This window comes from Melozone crissalis, unplaced genomic scaffold (genome assembly GCF_028551555.1).
Source record: "Melozone crissalis strain CALT ecotype California unplaced genomic scaffold, PUWL_Pcris_2 ptg000002l_1, whole genome shotgun sequence".
In the NCBI taxonomy this organism is placed as follows: domain Eukaryota; kingdom Metazoa; phylum Chordata; class Aves; order Passeriformes; family Passerellidae; genus Melozone; species Melozone crissalis.
The window spans coordinates 28,497,099-28,514,489 of record NW_026535780.1 but is presented as its reverse complement, the minus strand read 5'-3'; the positions used below and the strand labels follow the sequence as shown (position 1 = coordinate 28,514,489).

General features: G+C 41.5%; 1 protein-coding gene across 1 annotated transcript in view; it reads left to right on the top strand.

Annotated features, from left to right (window-relative positions):
• Positions 1-1,592: 1,592 nt before the first annotated feature.
• Positions 1,593-17,391, top strand: part of STMN2 (stathmin 2) — a 39,924-nt gene continuing 24,125 nt past the window's right edge. Inside the window, exon 1 of the mRNA XM_054295790.1 lies at positions 1,593-1,846. Within this exon, the coding sequence (XP_054151765.1) occupies positions 1,828-1,846 (19 nt within the window). The 5' untranslated portion in view covers positions 1,593-1,827. The remainder of the gene's footprint in view (positions 1,847-17,391) is intronic.

Sequence of the window (17,391 nt, the reverse complement as noted above, 5' to 3'; positions counted from 1 at the left end):
CCGATACACCTGTCCTCATCCCCTGTGCCTTGCATCCCGATACACCTGTTCTCATCCCCTGTGCCCTGCATCCCAACACACCTGTCCTCATCCCTGTGCCTTGCATCCCAATACACCTGTTCTCATCCCCTGTGCCCTACATCCCGATACACCTGTTCTCATCCCCTCTGCCTGCGCCTCAGCAGGGAGCCATCACGGTGTCTGCCTTGCCTCAGCTCACATGCTGGTGTCTGTGAATGGGAATGTTTCTCTCCCCAGACTCACTTACAGACTTTACTATTCTCATTTAAAGAAAAAACCTAGTTTAGTTTTTAGCATCGTCATCACTGTCTCAAAGACAAAGCTAGCCTTATGCCCATGCTCTGAGTGATGCTTCACTCAAAGATGCTCTTCACTGACTTCAAGGAAGCTTGAGAAGCATAATTGGGAGTGACCAATTCTAGGGAAGCAGACACAGAGTGAGAGCATCACAGCTAGGGATGGCATGCAGTGTGGCCTGTGCAGCTGCACACAGCCCCACACAAGGAAGAACAATGGTGCCAATGCCCTGCTTTTCCCACCCACCCATACACACCCAGGAAACACATCTACAAGGAGCATCCTCCAAATTGCAAGCTGAAAATTTGCCCAGGGGCCTGTCTGTCTGGAAGCAGCGTGGGAGTCTGGTATCCCTGAAAGCTCTTAACAATAAGGCTGGTTATCCCCTGAGAGAGGCAAATGAGCTCCAGCTGGACAGTGAGATGAGAAGGCAAAGGCGGAGCATCCCTCTCTTTGTGCCAAGGTCTTGGATACTGGCTCCTCTAGGCCAGCAACTGCTCCCAGGCCTACGAGATGTACAAACAGGTCCCATCACTGCCCTGTTTCTAGCAATGTTTCAATTAACCTCTACCACATTTGTTTAGTGACTGCCAGTTATGTCACTGTCTTTCCTCTTGCCAGGGATAGAGAATTCTTAAAATTAGTGTAGGGAATTCTTATAACGTGTCCATCCCCTTTCATGTAATGACCACATGAGATCCCATCCTGCACACTTTATCAAGGGAATCAATCACATCTTCCCAGTGACTCTTACCATAGTGCATCAGGGAAGTAGTTACTGACTTCTGTCCACATTTATCCTGTTCTGGGATTTCCAGAGCCCTTTGAGAGGGTAAGCAGGTCCACCTGCCATTTCCCAAGGTTAAGAAAAGTTTGATATGACCAAGGTTAGTTCTGGGGACAGTAAAACAGTAAAAAAGGTACTAAAAGGCAGAAACATTCAGTATAAAACAATTGCATAGGATATCTGTGTACCCTTGCAGGAGGCAAAAATAATCTGAGCAGCTCTTTTACTGAAATGGTCTAGGAAATCCCTTGCACTGGTCCCTCTTCTTGTTGCATCTTTGGATTGAAATATGTTGAAATGAATTTGTGCATGTTTTACAGGTAGCAACAGCAGAGCCCTCAACACCAATAGGCTTTTTTCATGTAAGACATAAAACATTTGACATGGAATGTACTATTAACACCAGACCAAGGGGGGAGAAGCATCCAAGGACTGATTTCCATTTCAAACTGCATTCTGGCACTTTGTACTCCGGCACCATTGGTGGATCAATATTTAATGCCCGGAGATTCTGGCTCTGCAGGAGTCATGTCAGGGGACCTCTCGAGCCAATCTGCTTGGGTGGAGGAGTGATAATTATTCATGGGCTCCTGCCTCTTGCTCCTTCTCTTGCACAGCCCCACTCTGCTGACTCAGTGCCTTATTCAGTCTTCTCTCCCTCTCTCCACTGCTGTAGCTGGACCCCTTTGCCTTCTCTGCCTCTGAGAGCTGCACATCCCAGCATGGCTAAAACAGCAATGGGTAAGAAAACGCCTCTCTTTTCCTTCAGCCAGCACTAAGGCTACTGTCTCCTACGTCTGCTACCTACCCTGGGTGTTCTTCTCGCTCTCCCAAAAGTTTAGGAAAAAAAAAATCAAGAGAACGCTGAACGTATTTTTTATTTCATTGATCAGAGAAAAAAGGAGAGGGTGGGTGGGACATGGGGATGTTTTAACGTTTTAGTATCTAACCAGAGATCGGATTAATCATATAGCAATGGGTGAGGTCGGCACATGAGCACGGCATAATTTTGAAACGGTTTTCATTATTTTAAAGGTTAATAGATATTTTATATATATATATATATGCATATATATAACAGATATAGATAGATACTATATATGTGTATGTGTGTGTTTATATATGTGTGTATATATATATATATATATATAAAGAAAGAAAGAAAAAAAATAAAAACGAACGGTAAAGTTATCCCTGTAGTCAATGTGCCTCCACCCATCCCCGCCGGCCGGAGTCAGCGCTCCCCTCTACCTCTGAAACCGGGTGGGGAGAAGAAAAGAAGAACGGGGGAGCGGCACCGCCGCCCGAAGGGGCTCGGCGCGGCTCGGGGGCTGCGGGCGGGGCCGGGCCGGGCCGGCGGGCCGCGGTGCGGTGCGGTGCGGGGGGGCTGCGGCGGGGCGGACCCCGCCAGGCGCGCACTGCGGCCGGCCGCGCCCAGCCCGGCCCGGCCCCGCACGGCACCGCGGGGCTGCGGGCGGGGGCGAGGGGGAGCCGCGCTCGGCGCTGCCCCGGCGCTGCCCGCACCTGCAGTCCGCCGGGGGGCGGGGGCCGGTGAAGTAGGTCACTGCATCACGGAGAGCCGGTGTGCGCCAGCAGCGCCCGCCCTGCGCTCTGTCCCCGGGGGCAGCCGGCGGGGCTGCTGTTACCTCGCGTTTCGCAGCGGCACGGAGAGCAGCCATCCCCCTGCCTCCCTCCGTCCCTGCCCCGCAGGAGCCGCGCCCTGCCGCCGCCGCGGCGCCCCCGCCCCTGCCCGCCCCGGGAGCGGCCCCGCGGGGCGCGGCCCCTCCGCCCCGCCCGGCCCCGAGGGGCTCTCGGGGAGCGCCTGCCCGGCGGTCCCTGCTCGTCCTGCTGCTCCTGGCGGGAGCGAGGGGCGGTAGCCCGGCACTGGCCCCTTTGTTCGAGGGAGGCTGCTGGGTAGGGTGGGAGAAAAAATCCCAAGGAGGGTGTGGAAGAAAGAGAGGGAGAACAGTCGTGGGGTCGGACTGCTGAAAGCGTCCAGAGCCTAACGCTCCTTACGGTTGGTTTTTTGTTCGTTTGGGGGGTTTTTTGGATTTGGGTTTTTTTTTTTTTCTTTTTTTCTTTTTGAGGAGGAAAGAGGCTGGACCTGCATTTGACGCATTCAAATTCAAGTTTTCACAATCGTTCACCATTAATGTCATGCACACGCAAATCCCACAAAATAAAGATGAAGTGCTCCCAACACGATTAGTGTCCTCTCCAAGGAGCAAATCCAGTTCAAATTTCCATTTGTGCAGATTCTTGTTACCGCTGTTCATCGCATTGCACGAAGTTACAGCAAACCCTCCTGGCACCGGCTGAACCCGATGCATTACCCCAAAGCGTTTATCTGAATGCTGATGTTCCGCTCCCAAGGAACAATTGCCGTGCATTGAAAGCATTCTAACCCGGCTGTGGCACCCTTGGGAGCAAGGCATGAGACAGCTGTAGATGCAAACAGAGCAGGGACGTGAGGGCTGCGGGAGCCTGGCCAGCCCTGCAGTGCCGAGCACGCCGTCCCCTCCCCACTGCAGCAATCCCGTAATCAGTATTGATAATTTGTGCTCGGCCGGGGACTTAGCGCTGCAGAACGCCTGTTAGGAATTCTGTCACAAGGGAAGGAAGGGCTCCTCAGCCTGGTGTTAATGATCTCTCATCACACAAATATAAAGATTTCTGCGGCAAGGGTGATGCCAGGAATCATTAGGTTTACCCAGAGACAGAGGGACTGTGTGGCGCCACTTTGTCTGTTAATCCCTCGTTAACGAGCCACCTATACCAGCTATAAAAAGCCATGCAGCCACCTAGCTCCACTTTCCAGAAATACTATTTACAACAACATTCAATTATAAAATATAAGTTACTTTATTAAAAGCATCTCACAAAGCTGAAAGGATTCTCCTCACCATTTCTTTAAACTATATTCTTCCTTGTTATAGTTATAAATAGACAACATTTGTCTAGACAGCCTATTAGAATAAACCACTTTATTTCAAGAGTTACAACAAAGCAAGAAATTTTATTTTCATGTGGAAAAATAGATCCATTCTCAGTAATGCACATTTCCACTTAAGGCTAAATGAGCTACATTTGTTCCTGTATTCAAACTTTACCCAGTAGAACACTGAAAGAACTACAGAGTTCTGATTTTTTTCCTGTTGAGCACCAGATTTTGCAAAGTGGCAATAAAGGCTAGGTCCTGCTACCACTAGAGCCAGCAAAACATTTCTAATCAGCTTAACCCAGCCCACTATTGTGTTTCTGGCCCTGGTCCAGCAAGGCACTTAATCAGGTGTCTGAGCATGTGAATAGTCCTACTGGCTTTGGACAGAACTCTTCACATAACTCAGGTTAGGCAGATGCAAAACACCTTGAACAAGCCTGTGTCCATATTCTGCAATAGAAAGCAAAATTAAGCCTAAATTTCTATTAAGCTGTGTAAAATAAAAGGCTTTCAGGGAAAGCTCCTTTTACTTATGTAGGAGTTTCAACAGCTGCAAGAACTTCTGGAGATCATTACACTCTGAATGCCCACAAGATTCTTCTTTCTGTTTAGTTTACATAGTATATGAATGATGCATGCCACACAAGCATCTTTGGGGTTTTTTTAAAGTGTATCTTTCCTTGAAATTCCATGTAACACTACTGTACAGAAATTCTGAGGGCTTTAAACTTCATCCTCCCCCTGACACCATCTTAATTATGTATTAGATAGGGCGACTCCTTCACACCTTAAGCTCCCAAGCAAACAGGAGGTGTGTTACATAAATCAGGGCCTTTGCCCTGATTTATGGCCCTCAATCAGGTCACTACAGACCAATCAGGCCACATATCTGGTTTGATAAACTTACTTAGTGTAAAATACATAGATGGCAGTGTGAAGGTGAAGCAGTGTGTGATGCCATTGGACCTGGAAAAGTGTTTGAAATCATTATTTCATTGTTTTGTTGTGATGTTTTATTTAAAGACTATTTATTGTTCTAACATCTACAGACAACCATCACATAGAAAATCTCAGTCCCGATTATGGTTCTGGTTTATTTTATAGGAAGTTATTTAACATAAATACATGGGGTATGTGTTAATAGTGTGTTATGGAAGTGTTTTAATATCAACTGCTTTTGAGATAGTCAGGAACCCTGTAAGGTGATGAATGGGTGGGATTAGGAGGATACAGGAATTGAGGCAGTGCCATGCTCCCTCTTTCTCAGATACAACAAATAATATATTGTCAGATATAAAATATCTGAGTGAGACTGATTGAACCATTGTAGAAGTACTTCAGAGTTGCTGTTCTGCTTTGTCATTTGCATTTTAGTTATAAGCTCAGACCTTGATACTTACCTTGATGGATGCAAGGCCACTGCTGAGTTTTTCTGTTAACTGAGTACGGCATTATTGTTTTATCTGGTATGTAACATACATATGAAGTCATAAAGAAGTGTATGGTTGTTGAGTTTGACATTATTTTAATAAGTAGCCTTTTTGTACTGCAAAGGGGTAAGAGTTCTGCCTGTGGTCTGCCACTACACTTAAACAATTGCTTGATTGTCAACAATTGCACATGAGTAGTCATCTGAATATTAATGGCAATGACAAGCTTCAAGTTAAACAACATATGGCTAAGTGCCAGGCTGAATTTGGACTGAACACGCTTCTTTCCATATTATTCAGATTTTAGCTGAAGGTTTTAACCTTCCCCTTTTATAAATAAATGAATATACGTCAGCTCTGAATTATTTCCAACTGCCACAGAATTACATGTCTGTAAATAGGAAGTTGCTTTAAGAGAAGAATGAACATAGGCAAGAAACAGAAAGTTATTTATTTTATCATAATTTTGGCAGAAATGTAATTTGACTGAGACACCACTGTTTCAAATTTTTTTAAGAACTAGGAGAAGACATCACAGAATACGCTGGGTTGGAAGAGACCCATCAGGGTCACTGAGTCCAACTCCTGGCCCTGCACAGAACCACCCCCCAGACTCACACCGTGTGCCTGAGAGCACTGTCCAAACATTTATTGAACTCTGTCAGGCTGCTGCTGGGACCACTTCCCTGTGGAGCCTGTTCCAGTGCCCAACAACCCTCTGGGTGAAAAAAATGTTTTCCTAATACAATTTTGGTGTGATAAGGAAACGGAAGTGGTAGCATTTCAGTTAGGTTTTTTTTTTCTGTGAACTTTTATTACTGAGCTAATATAAAAATGTTGGTAAGTAAAATTTACTAAAGAACTGAGGTTAACACCTATTCATATTCTTTTCTTTGTTTTTAAAGACTTGATTACTCTTCCTACTATTGAGAATTGAGACAGGAATAATTTTAAAAAGAGTCCATATGGCTAAGAATTTGTATTGCCTCATAGCAGTTCTTTACTTACCCTGAGGTGTACAGGCAGGAGGGATGGAACGTCATCTATCCCATTTTCTTATGGAATATAACCCATAACACACTGAGGAAATAAAAATAAACTTCAGCAGCTTGAACACTTCCAAAATGTTCTCTCACCTCCACCTCCATTACCATCACCTCTTTGTCCCAATATAAGCTCTAGTTAGGCTAAAAACTTCCCTGTTTAATAATGTAATCCTGTAATTCATTCACATAGATTCTGTGAATTTGAATTTTCTTTAATTTTTAATTTAAGACTGGAAATTTTTTACTATTGGTATTTGTTCAACGATAGTACATTTCTTTAGATCACATTTTGCACACTGATTTTTTATTGTATATACTGTGTAATCTAACCTTATGGTTAGATTTCTCTCAGGTGACATATTAATTTCTTTAGAAAAGAATTCTCCATTTTCAAATTAATAGCATTCATTTGAGAAAAAAAAAAACTCATTGCAAAAAAGAGGTGGGGCACTCACATCCAGCAATATATTTAGGTAGTGTTTTAGCCTTCAAAGACTATATTGATTCTCCTAATTGCTTGCAGAGAGAAGTCTGCATTTTTTTGTAGTCTAAAACACAGAGAGCAGAAGGTTCCCATGACAGATCAGTCTGGGCAATACTTGACCTGTGCAGCATTTTCATGTAGGTCTAATTTAACTACTGTAATAGTTCACAGACAAAACAGCCAAAGAGATGCTCAGCACTTCTGAAAAGTAACAAACATTAGGAGTCCTAAAGTAGGCATCCAAAAATGATGTCACACCACATAATTGGTATAGTGACTCACTAAAAGCTTTGCTAAAGCTGGTACAGCAAAAAAAGCTGAAGATAAGGGACTGAAGGTGGCACCTGCCCCTGTGACCAGTGGGCAAAGAGAGAGAATGTAAGTTTGCCTTTCAACTTAGGGTATCAGGCTTCAAAATCCTTTATCCTGGCACTTTTGGTCGCTCTGCCCAAGAGGAGGAGCAAATGGAACATCATGAAGCAGCAGTGCTTGCTTACCTCTGCAGCAACTACCTGCAAAAAAAATCCACTGTCAGTTCTCCATACGAGTCACCTTTAAAACCAAAAAACTATTGCCATCCTCAGTTGGCTTGTAGAGAACATGCCTTCTTCAGCATTTATCCATAAAATGGATGATAGATTAATCAACTTTGAAATGAGTCTTGCCTCACTGGAGTCAATGGAGTGCAGTGCAGCCACTGGCCCCAGCACAATCAGCTGCTCTTTAGGCCAAGGGGACACAGAGACTAGCAGCTGATTTGGGGAAATGGCTGCTATTCACAATCCTTTCTAGGCTGCACACACCCCTCACCCTATTCCATGGATACAGTCTGAGGTGGTGCTGGTTTTCATTTCCATTGAAAGGACTGTTGCTCTCACTCAGAAGGGCGGGTCCCCAATTCCACCGGGGACAGGTATCTCAGTCCTGCAAGGTGCTGGGTACCATGACTGCAGTGCAGACAGTACCTGTTCCTCTAGTTGCTCAGAACTTTTCAAACATGGACAAAAATGGCTTTGGAGACCTCAATCCACGTGGACCTGCATCCTGAGTCAAAAAAAAAATGGACTGATGCGTAAATGCTGGCTCCTGGGAGCTAAATACTTATGACATCATCTGACAAATACCAGCATACAAAGCTGATCTGAAATTATTTCATTTTCTCTTCCACTTATGTTTTTCTTTTTCCTGTCTTCTAATACATAATTTAACCACTGAAGTAAATTTAAGCTATTTCTGCCAGGATGTGCAGTTAAATTGGACAGCATCTGCACAAAATATTAGGCTTTGCTGAATATATTCAGAAATGTTATTTTTCTAAGCTATAGATTTCAATCCAAGCAGTTCATAAATAAATTATGATTTATGCATTCATTCTAAAGCACAAAACCTATCACTGTTGTAGCAGTTATTATGTGAAATTGTGATCCTTCACAGACACTACTACAAAACAGGATTATTAGGAGTTTTTCACCAATCTTGCCCCAAGCAGTAGTTTGGAGAGGTGACTGAGGATAGGGTTAGTAGTGAGATACAGGCATGGCTGTCCCACAGCAACAGGGAGAGGTCAGCACCTCTGTCTATGGTCAAGATCTGCCCAGAGTAAATGTACTCATAATTTGGTAGCCCAGAGGAAAATGTCAGGAGGAATGGTGAGACTTCCACTGTCCCTTGGACTCCTCACACACAGCCTTAGGGAAGCCTTGGCTCGGTCTCTTCCATTGTGGGGAGTGGAGAAGGTGTGGCAGTGGGTGCCCTCCTGCTCCTGAGCCAAACAGCTGGTGGGTGGCCTCCAGGTGTGCTGCTGGGGTGTGGTGGCCCTTGTCCCTGTGTGTCCTCCTGCCCACAGAATACCAAAGCCACCAGCTGCATCTTCTTTCCACTCTCCCATGGGAAGAACATCATGCTAAAGAGAGGAAAAAGGGAGCACACAGGAGGGAGGATGACCTACACCTAGGAGCTGGGATCCCAGGGGCATCGCTGGATTTTGCATATATGGCAAAATAGAAACAGTTGTGGAAGCAGCAAATAGAACCTGAGTTCCTTTGGGTGACAGGATGCTTTGGCTTGAGTGGAAATTTTGAGAGTTTGACCCCAGCTCTGGCATTTTCCAGTCAAAGATGTCACTGTAGGCAGTTGCTCCAATGGGCAGGACTAAGACAGCCAGCAGCATTCCTCCTCAGCTACATTTTAAAAGAAAACTGTGGCTTGTTCCTGTGTTTATGAGGAGCCCTGTGCTACCTATGTGTGCCCCACACTCCCAGGAAACAAGCTACACAGATTTCTTCAGAGGACTGGCTGTGAGCTGGAGGAACACACAATTCCCAATGTTAGTGGCTTAAACATTTCAAGTCTGAGCTATCCTTGCTTGTCCAAAGTTCAGCACCCTACAATGCCCACCAATTTAAAGAGCACAAAATGTGGGTTTCTGTATTCTCATGACCTCTCCTCATCTGTGCAGGAATCTCTGGGTTCCAGATCCTTGCTTTAGAAACCTGAGTTTTCTTAAGCATCATTTTAGGCACCTAGTTCCTTTATTGGATTTGTAGGTTAATCATTTTATGACCTTTCTTCTCTTTAAGATGGGGATAATCTTGGGTACTTACCTCAGAGCTGGGATGTGAGTTTATGTTCCATACTGCATGAAAATGTGTAACCATGCTCTGATATTATAGAAGTGCCAAAATCCATACTGATCAGATTAAGAAGCAGAGCAACTTACCTGCTAAAGCTGTATTAGCATTCTGTGCTATTGAGGTACTTTTCTATAATCCTTAGGGAATTTCTTAGGGAAAGGAAAAATAATGATGTGTGTATTTTATGCTACTGAAGGCACAGAGTTCTACAAATTCAGAATTTTCCCTAAGCTAAGGTATACGCTACTGGAAGGTAGATGAAGTATCTACATTTAAATATATTCACTTATCTCTAAGTAGCTAAAACTTTTGATCTTGATGCTATTTTTGATGCTTTCAAAATTGCTGAAAACACAAATTGTCCTTTTGGACTAAGATTTCTGATATATACATGTTTAAATTCATCCTCTGACTTCCAGTAGGATGATTCTGGATGTCATTCCATTGGTAGAGCTCCCTGAAGTGACTAATATAATCATATCTATTATTTTTCTTTTTCAAAAGATTGTGGAGACCACAGCCATGTCAAAGATGCACAAAATGTTTTTAGCAACATTGCTATATGGAATTGCAGCAGAAATTACCTTTTTTGGTTTACAGGTATTTTTGTACTGCAAATCCTCCAGTTACCTGAATGGAACTGTAAGAAAAGTTGCATGTACCTAGGATATCTTAAAGCAAATGCATCAATATCCGTAATTTTTCAAAGACATTTTTGGAGGTGAAATTCATTTCTGTAACCCATTTCATTAGTCTGTTAACTATTTTGAGGTGTTTGTTGCTTACTTTATTCATGTGAAAAGAAAGGGTATCTTATGTCACTCAAGTCATGTTTGTATCAATCACTTGAATATACCTTCTTTGTCTCCAGGTGCTGGTGTTTTTTACATAGATGTAATACAAAAAAAGCTATTTCTAAGCTGATATTTTTTCTATATGTTCAGATATTTTTTGATGCTGTCGAGACTGCAGTTAGGGGACTTTCAATATTGTATGCTGTAGGTAGGAATGAAACTATGATTCCTGATTTAAAAACCTAAATGTTTCATATTTGTCAACAAACCACTTGTTCTCAAGGCAAGTAACTTTTACTGGGAAATTATGTTTTAAGTCTAAATATCATTTTCCAAGTAAAATATCAATAATGACTTAAGAAAAGTAATAGTAAGGTATTTTTTTAATCTGCATTGACAATTCAAGTTCCTCCATTATTTTTTTCACAGTGAAACTTTAAGGGAAATATCTTACTTAGGGAATCATTCTGCATTTGATTAACAGTGTAAAGTATTTCATCTTCTTGTTGTGAGAGGCTTGAAAAACAGGAATAAACATGACAGAAGTACTTTCAAGTCGTCTGCAAAATTGTAATTATCAGTTTGCATCATTTGCCAGTGCTGTTCTAGAGGTCTCATCTCTGCTGGCATCCTGGTTTCTGCACAATGATGTAACAAGTCTGTCAAGGGTAAAAATTGCAATAAGAACAAATTCTGAACCCATGCAGCAAAATGAAGGGATTTAGATAAGCAAACAGGTAATCTACAATACGAAGGTTGCAAAATTATATTTAGTGCATTTCTATGTAGTCATACAAACAGAATTTCCAAGATTAAAAAAAATTTAAGAAAAAGTATTGTGGAAACAGAACATTATATCAGATGGACCCCAGTCTGTCCCTGAACTGTGACTACTATTTTTATAGTCACTTAATGTAATTTGTATGTAGGGGAAAGTCTGAGATAGCAGTTAGGAAAATTTCTATTTGATAAAACTCCCAGTGTTCTTGTGAACAATCTACCATCCTAATCCATTTCCCATCTACTCCATCCCCATGACCTACTGATTTCCAGTCTCATCCATTTCCTTGGTACCCTTTCCCTGATTTTCTCAACCTAGTTTCATTATCCAGTCAGTCAAGTGCTATCCTCATTATTGATCCAGTTTCAGTCATCCTATTCCTTGACTGACTTTACCTGCTTGGTTTTCCTTCTTTATTTTTTTTTTAATTTTTCTTCTCTTGGCAATTACTCCCGCAATGCAGATTCAGCTTTCGTCTCTTCACAGAGCTGCTTATTCTTGTAGTCCTTCATACTTCCATGAGGTCAGAAGGGGAGGAATTGAGACCACAGGATACAACTATCCTCTTTTTTTTTCCACTTTCCAGTGCTCCTCTAGTCCATAACATCACTCTTAGCCCATAAGGAATCAGAATCCAGCACAAAGTGGCTTGAGAGAAGCTGGCTGTAAAGCTGGTTTTGTGTCTCTCAGACTAGGCTGAAGGCTGAAATCTGATATTTCACTGACTTATTCCCAGGCCAGGCCTGGACAAATTTTTCAAATGAAGAATGATTCCCTGGCACAAAGCGCTAGAACCTTTCAAACAAGTGCAATAACCACTTGCTTGGCTTACCCACACACATGTATTTTTCCCTAGTCATCATCACAGAAATAGTAAAATGTTTTTAGCTAAAACCTTCTCCAAAATTCAGGAAGAAGCAGCCTTCCAGCCAAGAAAACTGTAGACCAAATTATAGTTTAAGGATGTGATGTTCAGTGGAAGGACAGATTTTCTGATGCAGTGGGAGAAACAAAGCAGCATAAGGTGGGAAATAGCAATGGCTGACAGTGTTGCACATTTAAATGGCTAAGATGTGCAAAGGCCAGGAACACCAACCTTGACAGATTTAGATACTAAATCAGTGGAAGTCTGTGGATGAAGTAGACTCATGCTGATTTACATCTGATGAGCCTATTTTCCCCCCTTTAAAACTCCCAAAGCATCAACTTGGGAGGAAACCTCTCCTTTATTATTTTTTAAAATCATGTAAGAGCCAGCTACACTAAAAAAGCAGGAGAATTTTATTATTCAGAAAAAGAAACTTCTTTTTATACTGGAAAAAGATCATATAATGAAAAAGACAGAATAGGCTGTTGCAAATTGACATTTGGGGATATCTAACTCCTGCTGCTTTTAGAACATATTAAAAATGCGATGGACAATCCAATTCTGGAAGTTTGATAAGTCTGTTGTAAAGGACAAGCTAAAAAGCAAAGAAGTTCTGATTTGCTGTTAATGGCAGATTGTTGATGCTGGTGCACAGTGCCCTGAAAATTTCACTATTGCAGGATTGCAGGATTCTTTTTTTTTTTTTTATTCTAAATGAGACAAACACCCCTACACCAACAATCAGTGGATTGTCTCTGCATGGATCAGCTCCTCATGTGGTTAATTTAATAGCAGAGCAGTGTCTCTGAATTCATCAAGATTTTCTTGTAAGTGTAGGCTGGTATTGCTGAAAAAATAGAGAGGCACAGACAGAGAGATAGCTGCAGAGAGAGATAGAGCAAAGGTACTCCAGAAATTTTTCAGTAATATTTTGGGATGAGAAAAATACCCCTAAATTGAAAAACAGTAAAAAAGAAGGAAGGAGAAGAGAAAGATGAAAAAGAGAGGTGGGTCATGAAAGACTGGGAAATAATTGGGAGCAGTCATATTCCCAAAAGTCCCTATAAATTGCTATAGCATAATCATTTATGCATCAATTTTACATCTTCAAAAATCAAAGTGCTTCTATTATGCAAATCAGAGCAAAGCTACTTAAAACACAGGTCACTTCACTGCAAGCAGTAGCTCTTGTTCTAGTTTTATTGTAGCATCAATTGTAATAAAAATATTGTCCCAGCAAATGTTCCCTTTCAGCCAATTTAATCAATTCTGAATAATATACTAATTTCTTTGCACCATCAGTGTCATTTCCAAGAAGAGGCGTCATTCTTTATCTTTCTTTTTTTTTTCTTGTTAATTTTATTCATCTTCTGGTTAGCATACTCAATAATATTTATAATTTATGCCCAACCATGATAGAGTTTTTATATTGTTGAGAGGTATCATTATTTTCATTATGGAAGCAATCAAATGTTTGCATGTATGCATAAAGTCATGGCAGGATACAATAGCAGAAATATAAATCTGGTAATTAGTAGTAATAACTGCATAGATTGTTTAGGTAAAGGTCACATAGAAAACTCTGAAAGCCACAGAGTGACAGATGTGTGTCATATGGAAAGGTTTGTTTCTGTCATTTCATGAATTTGAGCACCTCATTTAGTGTGCTCACTACCTTGAGCCACCTATTTTCCCAGTTATTCCCCACCTCCCTGATAGCCCTCCACTGGACTTTCAGGTGTTCCTCCATGTCACTCTGAAATTGGGGGATCCAAGACTGGATGTAGAACCTCAGGTGCAGCTCCACAGCACCAAACCTTCAATCAAAGGTGAACCCAACCAGCCCCTCCTGCTGATTCACACACACCTCTGCTGCTTCTGTCTTCCAAACCTGGATCTTTAAAAGAAAGATTGAAGAAATAAAAAAAAAAAAGAAAAAAACCCCACAAACTCTCCCTTGTGAGATTTTTTTATGCCAGCCTACACATGCAGAATTTATTTCTACAAACTTTTTAAAAAAATAAGTCACTTCCCCAGTATCCATTCCTGTTTTGGTTCTTACACTTCATCCTTCAGCATTGACAGTTATGGGTTTAGGAACCCATCATCTGAAGCCTCACTTGGGCATTTGTACTTTTTTTGGACTGTGAAGAAGACTAACAGAAAATTATCTTATCCCCTTCAATTTTGTAAAAATAGATTTCCACACTAGCCCCAGTTTCTAGATTTGGTGACCTGCCAAAAGATACTTCTCCTAGTCATTCTGCTGCCCACTTGTTAGCAGAAAACACCAAGTGAAAAGATGAATTTTACAGAATTGGCTTTGTATCAACGTAGTTGGTGAGGGAATTGCTGTCATTTGTGCTTACTCTGTGCAGTGCTTTCAACGTCCTTCAAAACCTGAAGACATTATTTTTTGAATCAAAGGATTTCTCCAAAGATACACATGCCTTTGATAGGCTTCCTACATAGGGAGACTGTTTTAAATTAGGGATTACATTTCTCTAAATCCAGAAATTTCATCCTTTGTAATAGCTCATAATTAAATATAGCCCCTTACGCCCACATATACCCCACTGAGTAGACTTAAAATTGTATAAAAACATTTACATTCCAATAGTCTTTGTTACGAAAAAGGGGATCTAAGCCATACAACATAAAGCATCACAGTAACACAGTTTCCATTATCACACCTCCTTGGGTTTAAAGCAAAATCTTCCATAATTATGAGGTATGTTGACAGGCAAAATCTAATATCAAACAGTTTTATATGGAAACTCAGGAGTTATATACTAGGAGCTTATTTTGTTCTGGCATTCAAATTTAAAATACTACTGTTAATTAACACAATTATAATGTGTGTCCCATTGTATAATTGCAAGGATTGGGATTCTTCCTTTGTTAGTAATCTACTTACATATGTCATTTGCAGTTGTGTGCAGAAAGCAAACCCTGTAAAGAAAATGCCTTTATTCAAACTGATGAGACATTCTTATTTTAAAATGTTCCACAAAATTAAAATTCCATTCAAAACCCAGAAGTAAATTGGATTTTCCAGACTGCCTCCTTTCATTGTCTTTTGCATTTTGACATTTAGTCGGTAGCCATGGCAGCCAGTAAGAATGATTGTGGAGCATAAAGATGCAGTTGCACATATTTGGCTTTGGGTTAAGTACATTAAATACATGGGAATTGCTCAAAATCAACCCATAAACTTACACAAATCTAGCTTTATATACATATATATATATAAAAACATATATATACATATACACATATATATACTTTTTTATGTATAGACATATATATAAACTTACTAATTAATGATTCTATGTGTTTGGTTTTCAGACCCTATAAAATGTGTTTTCTAGCCTATATATGGAGTGATTAGTTTTGAAAGATACTATCTACAGCACTCACAGCAGTATATTTTCTCTTAAATGGATTCTTCTGATATTTGTGGTGTGAAAATAACTGTGATAGGTTTTGCACTCAGTGCAATGACTCAACAAGCAAGGAACACATTTAATTACTGGAATGCAAAGATTGAGAGTCAACCCTACAAGAAGTTGTAATTGCATTTATATCATATTGTACAAACAAAAATTTCTACTTGGCTGATTGCCCTGCTTCTTTTTTTTTCTTTTTGTCTAAAGAAAAAAATTTTAAAAAGGCACCTTCCATTTTATCTGGCTTATTGTTCTGAGCGTCAAGACGCAGCTAAATAATATTTTGGCCTTCATTAGTTCAAACCAAAATTTTGAAAATACTGGAAGACATTAAAACTATCTGCATTTTGGAATGGCACAGGTTAATGATGTGTTTATAAAATGTATATGAGTTATAAAAATGTCATATATTATATCAGAGCTGTAGTTCTGTTAAAAGCATGTGCTTATCTGAGCCAGAAAAATGGCAAGAATCAGCCTGTCTGATAATGAAAACTGTCACTGTGGTAATCTATCTCTGGTCCCTTGATTGAGGTACTCCACAACAGCTGAATGATGAAAACAGAAAAAGTTGCATTCCTGGCCCATTCTTTCCTAATTGTTTGCTTTTCCTGAGCCATTTTGGCCATTCCTTTCCTTGATGCTGTATCAATGGCTTGCTTTCAAAGCATATGGGCAGTACCGCTAATACTTTCTTTCTGGAGAAGCTCAGTATGAACAATTTGACTAATCTCAGCACAGAGGTGAGGGGAGGGACTTCATCATGTAATGCCAGGTACAAGTCCAGGAAGGATCTGTGTCCAGATGGAAAGAAACAGTGGCAGAACTCTGATTTCCATCACCAAGATCGGCAGTATGCAAGGTGATGTCATTAGTCTCCAGGGATGATAAAAAAATAGCTTGGAGTAAAATCACACTCAGTGTCAAGTGTCAGTGGGTGGTGCATGGCCAGGTGATGCACAACCAGGATGTGTTTGCCCAGCCAACATAAAGGGATAAGGGTGATGCAAATTTAAGTCAGTGGAAGCCTCTGAAGACATCACGTTGAAAAACTAAATAAAGGCCTCTGTTCCAAATACACACATGGATGACAGTGAGATTCAGATAAATAAAATACTGGCAGCCAGCTCTCTCACACCTGCTCTAGTAACCCAGTCTTACTGTGCTGGAACAGAACCCATTTGTGATTCATGCCTTGGGAGGATGCTGTTTGATCATAGTGACTAAACCATTGCCATTCTATTTCATCATATTGGATTTGCATCCTCCCTCAAGGCTGCAGACAGCACCTGTAGTGCCTGCAGCACTGCAAAGAGGTGTCACTTATACAGAATTCAGGAGAGCTCTGTTCCCCATGGGGCTTTCCTACAGAATAGGTCTGTGTCCCAAGGCATTTCTTTTTTCATGTCTGTGACATTTTATCCTGCAGCATCCCTTCCCTCTCCTTCTCACTCCATAAGCTCTTTGGCATAGGGTGTTTGCATCTGACACATTTTTACAGAAAGTAGCACAGATCTCAGCTGGGCCCCCGCATACTCCCACAAAGCAGTGATGAGATGACCTTAAGAGCATACTGGGAGGCAGCAGCCATCCCTGATAGCCCAGTTCTGGATGTACTGCTGGGTTCTCTGCTTGAGACACCAGAGGCGATTGGAGTGCCCAACACAAGGACTCCAAATTTCACTTCCCACCAGTGCTGGCTTCAGCACCAAGCTGCAGACACGATGCTGCTGTGGTGGCTGAAGCCTGCATGCTGCTGGGGGAAAGTGGGCTGCTTGCAGGCTTGGCAACTTCCAATCTGTAACTCACTTCTCCCCACCCCACACTTAGAAAGACACTGAAGAAGTTCCAGCTCCTTTG